The sequence below is a fragment of the Acanthaster planci genome, linkage group LG04 (genome assembly GCF_054643075.1).
Source record: "Acanthaster planci isolate LZ-2023a linkage group LG04, COTS_SCS, whole genome shotgun sequence".
NCBI lineage: Eukaryota > Metazoa > Echinodermata > Asteroidea > Valvatida > Acanthasteridae > Acanthaster > Acanthaster planci.
Window position 1 is genome coordinate 7,635,908 of NC_141780.1, and position 16,010 is coordinate 7,651,917.

At 42.4% G+C, this 16,010-nt stretch overlaps 1 protein-coding gene across 5 annotated transcripts in view; it reads left to right on the forward strand.

Annotated features, from left to right (window-relative positions):
• Positions 1 to 16,010, forward strand: part of LOC110987729 (uncharacterized) — an 88,473-nt gene that overhangs the window by 63,574 nt on the left and 8,889 nt on the right. For 3 of the 5 annotated variants that reach the window (XM_022250738.2, XM_022250739.2, XM_022250741.2), the window contains 6 exons: positions 1,207 to 1,372; positions 1,853 to 2,003; positions 2,410 to 2,495; positions 9,163 to 9,256; positions 14,168 to 14,337; positions 14,983 to 15,009. In XM_022250738.2, the coding sequence (XP_022106430.2) occupies positions 1,207 to 1,372; positions 1,853 to 2,003; positions 2,410 to 2,495; positions 9,163 to 9,256; positions 14,168 to 14,337; positions 14,983 to 15,009 (694 nt within the window). Of the gene's footprint in view, positions 1 to 1,206; positions 1,373 to 1,852; positions 2,004 to 2,409; positions 2,496 to 9,162; positions 9,257 to 14,167; positions 14,338 to 14,909; positions 15,010 to 16,010 lie in introns of all 5 variants that reach the window. The other 2 variants (XM_087136296.1, XM_022250740.2) reach the window with 2 other exon arrangements.

Consider the following 16,010-nt stretch of genomic DNA (forward strand, 5'->3'; position numbering starts at 1 on the left):
CTGTGCATTTTGATTGACCTACCGTCTCATGATGCCAACCCTCTACTCCAGTCTTTATGCATTTTATTGACGGTCAGCTATTTAGGCCGTTTCCCAGTACTCAACTTCGTCTCCCTCTCAGGCTTCGTCCCCGAAACTAATCCCAAATTGTGGGCCTGAAGCGTTTTAATTAAATTTAATTACTGTAAGTTGTTGCTCTCTTACATCTTATTTGATGTTTTGTGGCACTAATTAGTGCGCTTACAGCTTCAAAGTCAGCTAGTAAAAAACAGTTGAAGCCCGAGACGGAGCCGAAGTTGAGTATTGGAAAACGGCCTTATATAGTTGATCACTGGGGTGTAATATTTAAGCATTAAGGAGAAAATGCGCTAAATTCGTGGAGCTAAGCAAGAGAGACATCGTTGCATGCCGGTCATGCCAGCATGCGTGTTTGTATGGGGATACCACGGCTACTCAACGCAGACAGTCGGCAAAATTGTACCTTGCTCAACTTTGCCGATCGTTCGAGGGCTGGTTTGCGTTCGTCTGCGTTGTCGGCGACACCTCCGTTTGACATGTTTCCATTTGTCCGCGTTGCAGTTTGCGTCCTCATAGCGTTACTCTGCATTTCTTACGTCGATATGGAAACCAGGGAATATGCTCATTTGAAGTTCAAGGCTACATGCGTGCCATCCCGAGTGCTTTAAGCACCACTGTGGAAATAGTATACATTTTGGGCTGACGTGTTCCACGCAAATGCTCGCTGCACAAGAACAGTTTGTTCGGTTTTCGCAAAATTGGTGTCGAAATGACTGCAAAAAGTAACTCTAAAAGCTCCTGAAGGCTCACCTCCTAAAGGAATTGCACTGCGGCGGTATCGGAAAAAAATGTTGACGGGCGGATTCCGCAACCCCGACTCTTTTTGGGTTGGCGAATCAAAACATTCTTGAAGTTTTATAAATATAATTGTTCTTGCGTTCATCCGTTTTATTCCCATTCCTACAACCTATCTGTCTCTCCGAAGTTTGAAACCAGCCCCTAAGGAGGACGCTATTATTTTGGAACTGTATTTTAATTAGATAGATTTAATTTACCCGTGTTTAAATAAAATTAACAGCAAATCATACCAGAAGCCGATCTGATAATTGACCTTTATCGTTCGTAGACTCGACTTGGAGCACATAATTTCTTTAAATGCAAACTATGACCTTTTTGTTTCGTTTACAGCCAGAACCGAAGAAACCAGTGAAGCAGCAGCCCCAAAAGACCCTGTCCCCGGACAGGACCACGGAAAAAGCCCGGCTGTCACCCAGTAATGTCCGGGCTTCCAAGCCCAGGAACGAGCCCAGTATTTTCCATTACACTAGCACAAACCCAAGCTCTAAGCGAGCAGGTAGGTGGGTCCCATCAGAACCGCTGTCGACCAGTCGGCGAAGGATCCGTAAAAGTGATCTGTACCTGTGCTGCACAGGGAGACTTTGAGACGCTCAGAAGGTGGCGGCAAACATACGGGCGTATGTTTGCCGCCACCAAGCGCCTCAAAGTCTCCAATTCATGTAAATGCATTCATTTTGTGGCTCGGTCAAGAACTCCCGGGACTGTGAGAAGCTGTTGTTTGACGATTCCTAATGCTCTTTGTTAATGCACTGGATATTTATTTAAACTGTATAGTCTCTATTGTCTGAATTTCTTATGTTGGTTACAAGCTAAAAACAGAACTAAAGTCAGTTACAAAAAAAGCAATCTGTTTTTAACCCTTTAATTTTTAATTCCCTCTGGCAAATAAACTTCACCCAGTTTCAAATCACCACTTGGTACCTAGTGTCATACAAACAGCTGTAATGTTATCGCGTAATCTTGCCATGTATGTTAGATCCGGGAAAAAAGAAAGCATTTGATAAGGGAGCAAGTACGTCCAAGTCAGCACAGAACCTGAGCATCTACCACGATAAACCTTCGACATCTTCTGTGATTAGACGCTCGTCGGCTGAGCTCTATGAACCACAAAACATCACTCTGGAGAGGTAACCTTTAACACGAGAACGCTTAGCTCTCAGTAGAATGCACTTGGAAAGTAATGAATTTTGAAAGGGATCAACGTTCCATATTAGCAAGGTCAAAATATCAGTTGCGAAATTATTAATCAATTTGCACCAATTTCCCCTGTAAAAATATTGCTCCAGATGTTTACTCAACACGTCACGGTGCAGAATAAATGAACTGGCTTGCTGGTTTCAGCTGTCAAATTTGGATTACTAGGTTCGTTGCACAATTATTGAAGCTGGTAATTTCCTAAAGTCCCTCGTTTTTTGCTGGTTTGCAAGTAGACTGTGTGGTGCGTTCGTTGCAGGTTGACTGAATAGTCGGCTGGTTTGGTACCAGAATGTAATTTTTCAATAGAATTCATTCTACGAACCTTGATTTTTACAGGAGAAGAGAAACCTGGAGCGAAACCCAGAAAAGTGCAGCCGTCACTCAAACGAGGCAACCAATCGAGGTTGAAGTGATAGACACAGGTATGCAGAGAGTCGCCTCGCAAGTAGGCCTATTAAATGAATGCGACTTACATTAAACGTAGTTGCTCATGGCTTCTGATTCTGTGCTTCTACAGAACTCGACAAATTATTTTTCCAAACTGCTATAGATTCGATGAAACGGCCACCGTAGCGAAGTCTGATGTCCAGTTGATCATTTAAATGAAAGATGTGCAGTTATTGCATCCTTTTGCATTGATCGTTTTTGTTTGTTTGTTTTTTTTTTAGTTTTTTTACTTTCGCATAGGGAATTGAAAAAAAGCTGTAAAAATCATTGCAATTATAGATTTATTCCTGTGTCGTAGTTTCTAGACTGTCCATGACCTTTAGTCTGAGCCTTTTGATACACAACGATTGTTAAAGCTGAGAGCGGACAAACTGCCTACAGGGGTGAAGAAGCACTGTATTCAGAAACCCAAGTCAAAGATATCGCGCTGCGATTACTGCGTTCTGGTCAGTGGGCAGTCTCCTTAGGTATACGATGCCTCGTACTGACTGGCATCTGTGGCAGAACGCTTAAGTAACATGCCCGGTAATAATCTAACGGGTGTCTGCGTTTTGTGTCAATGTGAACATGTCGCGCAGCAAACCACTTTGTCGTTACCGCCTGTCTTTTATGTTGTACCCTTGGCTGCAACACTGGTCCAGTGAAGCAACTACCTCTGCTCGACAACCAAATCATTCATAGTATTATCATTGTTATGATGCTTTTGTCATCGTCATCTTCGTCATTGCTGTTGAAGAAGACCTTTATTAACAATGACCTCAGCTAACAATGCACTACTAATTAACGTCACTGTCAGTGTCATCGACGTCAACGTCAGAAGCATCGTCCTGAGAAAGCTGCCTGGCCTTTCTCCTTTTTTTACTCTAGAAAAAATACTCGGAACAAGGTTTGTCGTCACAGCCAAGTTACAAAAACACTTGTATCACTACACATGTAGAACAAAGACGCAATGAGGATTAAGTAATGAAACTCGTATACTCGGATAAGATCATGTTCGATGCAGCCCATTCGTTTTATCTGTGAAAAGCACTATTTCCCACGTATCCTTTGAGGATTTTTTTTTTCGTTTAGGACGCGTTAGCTTAATGACATTTCCTTGTAGTATCACGGCAGATGTGGGCAAAACTGATTTTTTTTTGGTTTCGAGCCGGCTTGGGCGATGCCAATAGTTTTCGTGTCTGTGAGAGTAATACCAAAATGGAAACATTCCTAAGTTTCTTTCCTTCAGTGGCGTCTTTGATATTGCTGTAGTCACCTTTCATCACCTGCATCAATGTTGCGATCACCACCTTCAGTAAGCTTACAATGCCACCCTGTATTGTTTTTATTGGTGACCGGTATTATTGCAAGCCTGGAGCTGCAGGCAGCTCCATGCTGCCGCTTTAATATATGATAAAACTGAAGTTAAACTGGTTTTGAATACCCTTGAGGTGTAGTCCAAGAGATCATGTCATGTTATCATCAAGTTTTCACAACAGTCTTTGCATCCTCTGTATCCCTTTTATCTACTGTTATCTTTGTGTTGCCATTTTTAATGTTTCTGATGCCGTCTCGATTTAATGCAAGTGTAAATTTTAATATTCATAAGCAAAACATTGATGTCACCTCGTAGCCAAATTCGGTGACATGGTAACGCTATCACGTATCATTTGCACTGCCCCCCGCTAATGGCAATAAGCTTTGTGAAAAATATCCCATAATGACTTTTCTGTGACAGTAACTCCGTGCAAAACCCTCCACACAGTGCTTTCCGCCATTAAAGGAGGCCATCGGGAATGTTCAGCGACAGGTCCAATTCGATCAGCGACCGTCAGTAAACCACTGATCGATTTCGTCTGATTTAAAACCAGGATATACATTTGTGCGCTGATTAGTGATTGCTAAGGAGAATCAACGAGGGGTCGATAAATGGTAGCCGATCGAACATGGCCAAAACATCGCTGGATTCTCCAGATTTGCAGTTGCCTTAGAATCATCGATGATTTCAGAGTCTGGGAGTTGTCACCGTCAGAATTCGTTTCCAGCGTTTCGTTTATGATTCTACACGTGACAGTCAGCCCATGAGCCAACGTAAAGCATGAATATACGATTTTTGGTTGGCACTTGAAACAGAAAACCCAGAACAGATTTTGTACCCGAACGAACACCACAGCACCCTCAGTTGTCAGGAACGGCAGGTAGCAGTGTTGAAGAGAGTGCAGAGTATAGAATTATCTAGGATAAAAAGTGGTGCCCCGTGAGTTTCATAGGCTTCAGGTGAATAGAGACTCGCGCGAAATGTGTTTCAGCGTAAATTCATGCCACGGCGTCATTAAAGGACATGATTAATAAACATTACTGAGAATTACACCAAACCAGTAATCGAAGGGCCCCGTCGCAACGAAAACCCATTGTTTACACAAGGTTAACTGTTCACGTGCGTGCTGCATTTATTGCATAAAACCTGGGAACTGTCGCCTGGGCACGTGGAAATATTCAATAAGTTGACACTCGGATTGATCACATATCGACACGTCTTGTTCTGTAGAACAAACCGGTACTTAGTAGGTAGGATCAGCACATGCTGGATGCTCTGCCATCTGTGTGTACGTAACTGGCTACTCGAGCGTTGACACTGACTCGGGGACATCTGAAGGATACCTGGTACATTGTTGGTTTGGGCGTTACAAGACTGATGTTCGTTTTGTGCATGTACCATGGGTTATCTTATGACACGTCTGAAATTGATTTGTTTACTCATTGTTCAAAAATGTGTTCAGGTTACAAGGAGGAGTGATGCGTTCGTTTGGCTGTTAGGTTTGACAATGTAACAAATGCAAATTTGCCCTCTCGTCCACTCATGAATCTAATCTGTTTTCTATAATAAACGATATCCATGATTTCATGTGGATAACAAAGGCATGCAGGCAATTAATTTGACATTTTTAGTAGCTATTTATGAGATTTAAATTAATTTAAGGTGCAATTACGTTTAAATAGCCACTCCTAGGCCGTGTCCAAATCACTTGGCTACGGCCGGAAATTACACACAACTCTATTGGAACTGGTCACGGCTACTACCATAGACTCGTATGTAATTTCAAGCCGCAGCCAAGTGATTCGGACACGGCCTTAAAATAAAAGCAAACCTAAAAATGCCGCGCGAAAAGATGAAATATACAAGCAGGTACAGATGTTGAGAAGATTAGTTCAGAAAATGTATTTGAGCGTTTGTCTTGTCTTAGTTTACATATCTTACTTGTCGGACATAACTAAGATGCTAACGAGGTACTGACTGGTGGCAGGTGGGTTGGTGGGTTAATCCACCTTAAGCAGAAGCACACCCTCATCGGCTGAAAAGAGCCGTGTTAGTGGGGAGTGTTAATTTTGTTGGTCGCGATACGACCGTAACGTGTGCATTTCATAGTCGTTTGTGAACCAGTAAAGTGCAGTTCCCACTAAGGAGCCTCCGTTGCTGAGACAATTGTGCCCTCTCTTGGTCCAGGTATATAGGGGCTCATATGGAAGTTTACTTTTTTGCTAGCGTAGTTGGCAGGCTTGCGTGCTGGTCAGTTGGCTAAAGCTGACGCCAGACAAGGCTTACCGGCCGGCTAGCTTACTAGGTTAGGTTATCTGGTGGGTTTGGTGATTAAAACTGTTGCCTTCGTAGTCCTACCATTGTGTTTCGTCGTAGGCGTCACGCAGACGACAACTACAAGTTTGCACGAGACGAAGTTCCGCCTAATTTGATTTTCCTCAGCACAATATTTCTAAAGGGTTTGTAAGTATGCAGGCACGAACCTTGAGGCCGTCCAGCTTCTTCAAAGTGAGCCAGTTTGAATAATAGCTCTGTCACAATTGTCGTTGATCTGTTTGTAGCAAATGTAATCTCTCAGCCAGTCAGCAAGTTATTATCTTTCTGCGACGATAAAAATAAACACTGTCTAACTTTGGCGACGATTGCAACAACTTCATTACTGAAAGCTGCAGTAGGCCGAGCCGTAGGACAAGGGGCGGTCCTCGCCGTGTCTACCAAACCAGAGGGAAACCGGACAGCTGCTACAGAAAGTTATTTTTGAAGTCAGGTCGCCTGCGTTCCAGAGGGGTCATTGAACCCGACCTATTCTGGTTGAACCCTTCAGTCCATTGCTACTTTGTCATCTAGGGCATCCTCAGCAAATCTCGTCGGCAGAAACTTGTTACAAAGCAACAGCCTCGTTTCTGGCATTTCAGAACATAGGAGGTTGAAATACTTACATTTGTCATAGACAATCGAATTGATTATTAAAGTCCAATGCTCAGTTTCTTTATTGCTTTGCCCAAAAGCTCCATACTTCATATGTGATTTGTTATCGAAGTATATTTTTTAGTTTGGCTTTCCTGCATTTTATTTAAGCTTCACACTGGAGATGAATTGCCCTTTATTTACTCTCTTTTATTATTTGATAGATTAAGTACTTTGAAATGGAATATGTAATGCAGTTGTCTCCGCTTCGTAAATTTCATTTCAATACACAGTGGTACAAGGGTGCGTCCTATTTCTTGGGTTGATACTAGGACTTGTTTTAAAGACATAACATCGCAATATTTTCTGTCACAAAATGGGGAAGAAAGCATAGTATAATCGTCGAAGCAGGAGGAAGAAAGAAAATTGGACTGTCGTTGGTATTTACATTTGTTTTATGCATCGTTGTCTTCAAAAAAAAGAATACAAGACTCAAAGTCGGACACTAAGTAGGTTTTGGTGTTTGTACATGTAGCTTATGCACAATTCGGTTATCATGGATTTCATGTTCCAAGCAGCTTATTCCCGGTATAGGCCGCCGGAGCTCTTTCATCTGAATATAAAGAAGCTTTTGGAACCAAAAGGGTAAGGAGTTTGGTAGAGGAAAATCGTGAGCCCCACACCTGACTTGCCCATGATCTGAGGAGAATCTTTGTAAAGTATTTCCATAACGTACAAAAACGAGGGGGTAAAACAAACGCCCCATTTAATGGGATTTTAAAGCAATCTGGCATTTTTACCGTGTGGTGTGTTTCTATTTGATCGCATCATCGTGTTTGACTTTTCCTTGGGTTCGAACCTCCCGTGTGTGTATTCATTTGGGGTTCTCCCCTCTTCTTTCTTAATGCAACATCAATATTTCAGGGGGAATCGCACAGCATCCCATTAGACTGGTAATGAGTCATTCTTAATAGATTGCAGTCATTCCTCTAGGCACTTCGGGTAATAAATAATAACCGTGAACTCTGCATTTTTCACGGGTAATTCTTGGATACTTTTTCGAGTAACCAAGTGAGAGTATTGCTCGATATAAATTGAGGTAGGCCTAGGTGCTGACACAAAGACAAAATCGCTGTACCAATTGCTTTAATATGAGGTAAAATCTGTGGGGAAGCAAAACGAAAAAGTTAATGCACTTTTTTCCGTAGGGATACTGAAACCGAATAATTTGGAGCTTGTTTAAAGATTTCAGTAAATAGACTGAAAGTTGTCCCTTGATGGTGCGCTTCCAGAACCCTGTAGGAAAAATTCTGTTCAGAAATTAGAATTTACAATTATTATTCGTGAATTTATTTTAGAAAACGTTCCTTCAAAAAAGGCATTTGTAAGCAAATTTGCCAGGGTTTTGATGTAGAGAAACTGAAAAATTGCCTGACCTGAAAAGAAATATTGTGGCAAAAAATAATGTTTCACTTTCAAAACTGTATGTGATGACCTGTGCCACTTGATGTACTTGTAAGTACACAAATAATCATGTAAATACAGGAAGTTACAACAAACGTGTATTAAAAAGGAAACCTGGGGACAATGATGGCAGAAGTAAGAGATCGTTAATGAATTTCCTTTATACCCATCTTCAAGTGAGCTGTTACTAAGAGTACTTGAAGAACAAAAAGATAAATGTTTATTGGGGTGATTTCAGTTTAAAATCACTCTTCCAAAATTTGGCGGTCCCTTGTAAAGTCCTCACAGGCGGGCCACGCGAGGGTTCCGGAAGCTCGCTGTGTGACCCTTTACCACCAGGCTCTATTTTAAACACGGGGGGAGGGCACGGACGCACTGTATACTAGGTGTTACACGTCCCACGCCGCCCCGTAGTTACTCTACGTCTTTCTGCTGGTACTTAAGTGTCCCGGATGAATGCTGTTGAAGTACGCCATTTGGAGCCGCATGCGATGTTACGAATATAACGATTCGTCCCTCCATCGTCACAAGTTACCATCCGTTCCATACACGTGACATTGAAATTCCATTTCAATAATCCGAACGGTTGTCGTATATTGCAGGACTACCTTTAAGCAAACCAGTGTTGATTAAATTGATGTTATCGATAATCGATGGTGATCCTTTTCCCTTGCATGCCTGGTTGTAGAAGTTCCCGAGGAATAGAGCTGCGCGCGCCGCGGTCCGCTATACCATATACGGTACCTAGACCGCTCCCCGTCGGGCGATGCTGCAGCACTGTGTCACGCATTATTTATCCGCGGTTGGTGCGGTATGCGGGGTCGGGTGCCGCGGCGCTGGTAGTATAGTGCAAAGGGCACTACAACGTCTGCTGTCGCGCGTAGGTGCAGACTCATTAGCATTATATTATATCAAAACTAATACCGGCCCGTACTCGGCCCATGTTTTTAATTGTCAGCTCGTCTCTCACACAGGAAAGGACGACGGGGCTCGAGAGCCCGAGCGCAGTCAACCGAAGGAGCAGACCGGAGACAGCGCGCTGCTCAACGGTGGCCACAACACTGAAAGGTAAGTCCAACCCCTAACCTCCTCGTAGTCTGTCTGAGATGGGTAGGATGAATCATTTACGCACCTAAATCATTCCTTGCTAACCCTTTTCCCCGGCCAAGATGAAATTGATATGGCCCTCGTTACTCCTTGAAATGATGCTAGACACATGCTCGGTTAAGGTCAAAGGTCTCTCTTAATTATGATTAATCACCGGGTTCCGTTTAACTGCGAATCGTAATCATACATGACATCCCTGCCCTGCAGATATGGAATTGACTCAGATATTCCATACCTGTTTGATATCATTCGCTGATTACGCGCTGTTCTTTCCTATTGGATCTGACAATCACAACTGTGTTCATGTTTCCGTTTGGCACTTGTTACAGATAACATTAAACATAATAGACAACTTCACTGACAGTTTAAATTAGTGCAGTGAGTATCCATGCGATAATTCGAAGTCACTTTTTAAAAAAGGGGGGGGTAATCCTTTAGCTGTACCGGTACACCTTTTGTAAGGTAAAGACATTCCACTATGATGAACAAGCATACACAGAGAGGCGCGTACCGTGCTAGCGTTTGACTCCGTTTAGGCATAGTTAACGTGTTTGAAGACGCTACCAACGGATCACATCGCATGTTGCTGAAACCAGGCGGTTGCTAATTACAGCAGTTATCCCTTTTGCCCTGCTTGGGGCGCTATTAAAAAATCATGGGAATGAAATTTCATTCGCCCTCGATAATGGACTTTTTGTGAATGATTTCTCCCGTAATCTGGTTCGTAAGTGACTTCGTCACAAAGGCGGACGCCCACGATTTGCAGGCTCCCATTGGACGATCGCTGAAGTTGCGCGTTAACTTCCGGTTCCACGGTTCCATGTAAACGGCGATCAACATGCATGTAACTCTATGTGCAGTGCATGTGCTATGAACGCGATTTAAATTCAAGTGACGTCATATTTACGAAGCGGATACTCATGTTGTAACCTTTTGAAGGAATTATCTTCTCAAACTATCATCAGAGTCTGCGACACGAGGTCTGTTGCAGCATGGGTTACAGCATATACGCTACTAGACATTGAAACAAGTATGTAAATTTAGGTCTTGTTAAAGAAACAAAATGCAACTCATGACCTCTGGAATTTTGCATCTTGCAGAGTTTTCATCATTATTATTCCAATTCCAGTAGTCATGTATTTAGTATTGTTTGCTGGTGGTAGGCTTATCTTGATTTATTTTGTGAATTTTCTGGCCGTTTTATTATCACAGTTATTTTTTCAAGTTTTTTTTCTCACCTGTTCATATGCATGTAAGGGTTGTGGGGCTTCTTTCTCGACCACTCCATAACCAGCACCCGATCTAACCGTCAGTGACATTGAAATTGCTGTTCAAGCACGTTCAAGCGTCACGTCCTTGAGGGTCGTATCCGGGCGCAAAAGAAAAAAGTATGAGGGGGAAAGTCTTTGGTCCAGATGGGAGAAGACATTGAGATGGTTAACCCAGGTTGAGAATGCAGACAAAATATGCCATCATTTGCATCCAGGTTGCAAAGACGTAAGCGTTGCATACAGCCAATTAGTTTCTACATATAATCGATTTTGCTCTCAGTAGTTTTTCCATTAACTGTAAAGGTGATCAGTTGATAATTCAGGGGAAAAAGTCACCTCTGTTTTCGATTTCATTTGCTCTGACAAATGACATCTGACATCAGAGTGCATAGTGCTCCTGTGTACAAAACTTAACATACAAATTTAGACCTCAAGATTGTAAAAGCTTTTACATTATTGTTGTCACAATCAACTTCTGTTAGCTTGCATCCTTCATTTGGAATAATGAGATATATTTTTGACATGTCCAAAGATTTGTTTTGGATTGTCCATATTTCTATAATTCAAATAAGCAATACAGTTGGCTCAGCAAGAGAAGAATGTTAAGTTAATAGTTTATATGCTTCATCAGTTTGTTTACAAGTGGCTGGACGTGTTGATTTAGCATGTTAGTGTATGCCAGGGTCAGAGGCTCTTGCAAAGAGGAGAATTTTAATTAACACACATTCGTTTTTTGCATCCAGCTCGCCTGGGCAGGCTTGTGGCAAATGGTGACTTCTCTGATATTATTGGTATGCGCCCCACATTCACTCACTCATCTAAAGGGCCTCTCCGCACATCTGGTGGTAGGTCGCCTAGGGTGGTGAAGTTAAAACCCGTCATGGGTCGGGTAATTGGCGCACACGTCTTCCTCAGGCATTTTTCTTCGATGGGAGATGTGGGCTCCCCTTCCGTACCGTAAATCACGTCCCGTCGCCTGCCAATTTGACGAGGAGCACAAAAATGATCGACTCAGTGCATGAACTGCACGCACGGAACGTTTCGAGATGTTGTTTGCCCTGGTTATTTCCTCGGTGTCTGGTACATGCTACATGTTTACAATTACTTGAAAGTGTTGTATAATGTCTTAAAAGCAGACAATAGATGCATGCTGAGTGCAAATCAGATTTGAGTATATTAACGGGTATTTTCATATCAAGTCAGATTTTTGTTTGGTGTCTTTTATTTTGTTTGCTCTGTGTTCATGTGAAAAGGGCGCTGAACATGTCCATAAAATGTCCTTTTAATGATGTAGGATTATGAGGCTGGTTTTCCACAACGGAACGGTATTCATCTCTTCCCTTGTGGTCTTTTTCTAGTACCCCGAAGGCAGGACGAGAACTTTGAGTAAGGCAAAAAGCAAACGCCAGTGTGGACCTTTTTTCCCTCATTATGCACGCCGTCAAACACAACGGCAAAAAGACATAACGGATGTCAAGCTATGAAACTTGTACCAGTTTTTATGTCGTTGTATAAGAAGCGAAGGGTAATAAATACCCCATTTGCAAAACAAGCACCAACTGTAAACCTATATTTTCTGCCAAAGAAGATTGATTCTCCTTCGAACAGGGGTCTGGTTAATCACAATTTTTTTTAAATAGTGATTTTTCTTCTTACTTGACATCCCCTGTTCATTTGTTTAGTCTTTAATGTCAGAAGATGTACAATCAATAAATCAAATGAGTAATCAGCATATTCCGTCTACTATGCTGGTAAGTTCATGTTTCACCGCTGCGTGGTATTCGCTCAACAAGCTAAGGGATCATTACGTATCTGCGTAGCAGCTGAACTCATTATCAGAGGGGGGTCTGTTTGTGCTTGCTTGCTTGGAGCTATGCTAATTCCCCTGCACAAGCACGTTATATTGGGGGATAATACGGAGCTTTCGAAAGTCATGTACCAATTTTTTACTCCTGTGGAAGGGAGGCGAATTGGCACATGTACAGATCACACTGAAAGCGTCAAACGACTGTAATTTCACGCTGTTGTTAGATTAGCAATCCGTTTCATGATGGAAAAGCGAATTTGCGGTCTGACAAATAGGCCTTTCTGTTCGTACTGGGGCCAACACACAACCCGGGAGGAAGTGCCGCCCATCAATTATAGATTTCGTTTGCAGCGAGTTTCCATGGCGATAAAGAGACAGAGACGTCACGGTTGGGGCAATCAAGCGTGGGTTATTAATGGTCTTCATCAAGCAGCATCCCTGCGTTTCAGGTGAAATAACATATAAGCCTTCGGCTGTACAGGATGCTAGGATGATTAATCTGAACTCCAACTGTGAAAACGTGAAAGCTATTGGCTTACATCTGTACACTGCACAACTCGAAGCAAGGACTAGACTTCTAGTTAGCCCCTACAAAAATCCATGCACATAATATACACAACCACAGATAAGCTTTAATCTGAAAATAAAGGAGCAAATTCTAAGGTTATCCTCTCTAGATTTCTGTTGAAATGCAATCTACTTGTTTTATTGATAAGAGTAAAACATCAAACATGTTTTTTTTAAAGAACCGAGTCCCAAAAGCATGTTCATCTTCTTTTCCCTTGCAGAACAAAGGAGACTTCAAAATCACATTAGGTCACGGCCATTTATATCAGAGTTGGTTATCTCGAACCTTCATGAACAGAGAAGCAGTACAGTTTATGCGCAATCCTGTAGAACAAGTGCACCAGCAAGACCTTAGTCAGTTTCAACCTTTTTTTAAGTACTCGAATTCAAGTCATCATCTTTTCAAAGAGTGTTCCATTTAAGAATCAGAAATAAGCAAAATCGAATTTAAAAGCTTGCCAGAACAAGAACTGGTTGGAAACCTTTCCATGGACATCGGTGCGTATCTTGTTCTATGACGGGAATAGGTATGGCATGAACTGGTATAGTGGTCATGTGAATCAGGATTGGAAACTCAGTCATCCAGTACTGTCCTGTACTGTTCATTTTTCAGCGTGTAGGGTGGGGCCCTTCCGTAAACTTTACAAACTTTTCTCAAAGCGTTTTTTATATACTATGTATCCATCTGCAGATCGATGGGCAGGGAGTAAAGATAAATTCTGAAGAGAAAAAATGAACGACCGTTTGACTGTTTCACTAATCCATGGCTTGTCATCCGGTCCCACGATGCAGAGAATGTCAAAAGGGGCTAGTTCGATTAACGACCAATAGTTAACTAGTGGTTGGTCCTTGAGGCACCTAGCGCATGTGCAGTGAAGTTGAAGTGGGAACGACCCTAGTCAACCGTTGTCAGGTCATTAGGCCGAAGGGTAGAGAAAGTGGCCACGGGAAGGGCAAAATAGCAAAAATGGTGAAAACGGTCTTTTTATAGTAGTGACATACTGTCTTTCCGGCATTTTTCTTATAACTGGGCCTCCATGCACTGAGCTAGTAAAACGGTTTATGGCAACCAACGATGCGACCAACCTCTACAGGCCGGTCGCAAATAGTTGACTAGACAAGTTGACTAGACTAGACATTCGATCAGAATTAGTCGAATTACGATTAACTATGGTCAAGGTTTATCCAGAGTTGAACCCATTTAATGTGTTTGCTCCCCTTCGTCAGGGTTGGTGGCGTGCCGAAACTGTGGGTGCGGAAACCGCAGTTGGAACCGGGCGCGGGCACTAGTCTGGAGAGTAACTCTTTGATGCAGGTCAACCTGAAGGCAGCCATGTACACAAGAATGTTTGCTGGAGATCTGGGGCCAGGGCAGATCATCGATCCCGAGACGCCAAGTATGTCTAACGAGCATGACACATTACGCTATTAAACGATAATGCATTTCGCATTTTGACTAAATTACAGCTAATGTCGCAAGTGAACTAACAAAATATTTCAACCAAGGCAAGAAGTTTACCTGATGTGATACCAACGAACAAAGCAATGTACCAGGTGTCCTCAATGCGCACCAGAGATCTACTTTTTCGTTTTGTTTGGTTTTGCTTTTATATGTAAAGCATTAGGGCCTGCTGTTGTTGGCAAGGCTGCCTGTGTGCTGTGTATTTTGCAGCGGGTGTCCAAAAATCATATTTTGTCGCCTACAAAGTGTGGTTTGTCTTTGACTGACTCATCACCGGTTTCCGACTGATATGTCAATGCCAAATACAACTGGGAAACTATTGGACTCGAGGTTGCGACAACAGTCGGGTTCCACTTACGATAGTTCAGAAGCGGTGAGCGCATAACACAGAATAATTTCTTTGCACGTGCTGCATGCTGAGGTATACAGTACAGAATAATATCGCAATATGGAGTCGGTTTTGTTGTTGCCAAACTAACTGTCAAACATGTATCAATGCCGTCCAAGTGGTTTGCAGTGTTCGGAGAGCTCAATTCCTTCCTTCATCTTTTCGTGCCGCTGTCTGCTTATTGCTGCCCAGGGCAATCTGATTTACTCCTCAAGAAAGGTAGGGTGCCTCTGCATAATTAAAAGATACCTCAGTAGTTACTACATACATGCAGGCGTGGATCCACACATTTGTAGCTCGAAGGATATGTTCCAAGCAAGGACGTGCACAAATCACACTAAAAAGGCCGTGTATCCAAGGATATGAAGCACAATTTCACCAACTGAGCATTTTCTGCTCTCAGGAAGAAAGTGTCACCAAAGTCCCTGCGAATGAAAAGGTCCGACTAAAAGCCGAAGTGCTGCTCGTGCGCCCGTTGGTTGACACTGTGAATCCTGGAGCCAATGAGGGCCATGCCCTCCACAAAAGAAATATATACTTTCCTTTAAAGAAACCTATTTTGGGGGCAAATCGTAGGAAGCCTAAATCTGGCGCCATTCCTCAAAAAGAATTAACGGTAACATGAGAACTCTTTTTTTTCTTCAAAAACACAATGTTGGCCTTCACGGAAAGTTGGTTCTGGATCCGTCCTTTTAGGCCTATTGAAGGGGGGGTCCTCTTTAGGTAGAGGTAAATTTCAGCTGCAAAAGCTCACCAGTTGGATCCTCGCCTGTATGCTGGGTCCTCATCAACACTTCAGTTCACCTCGAAACAATATTTAGTGTTTAAAAACGTTCATGTGGCCACAGTAGGAGTATTTCCATGCACGTGCCGAGTGCTGTATCGTTCTGTCCTATGTCCTAACGTTTCACTTCATCTTTTACAATGTCAAACGTTGCGTTAGCAATATCACTGCATACATATTGTTTAAAATACAGTTTTAAAGTAATCTGTCATCGCTTTGAAATACACTAGTTTTAATCATATTAAAATGTTTTTATGCGATAAACGTTGCATCACTGTTTTACCATCATCTGTAGAGAGAAACGTCGCTGCACGATCTGTATACACCATCTGCCAATTGTCATTATGTTTTAACATGTAATTTTAGAGAATTCAATATTGTAATCGAAACTCGGCTCGCTGTTAAAAATGCACGTGAAGTAGTGACTTTGACAAAT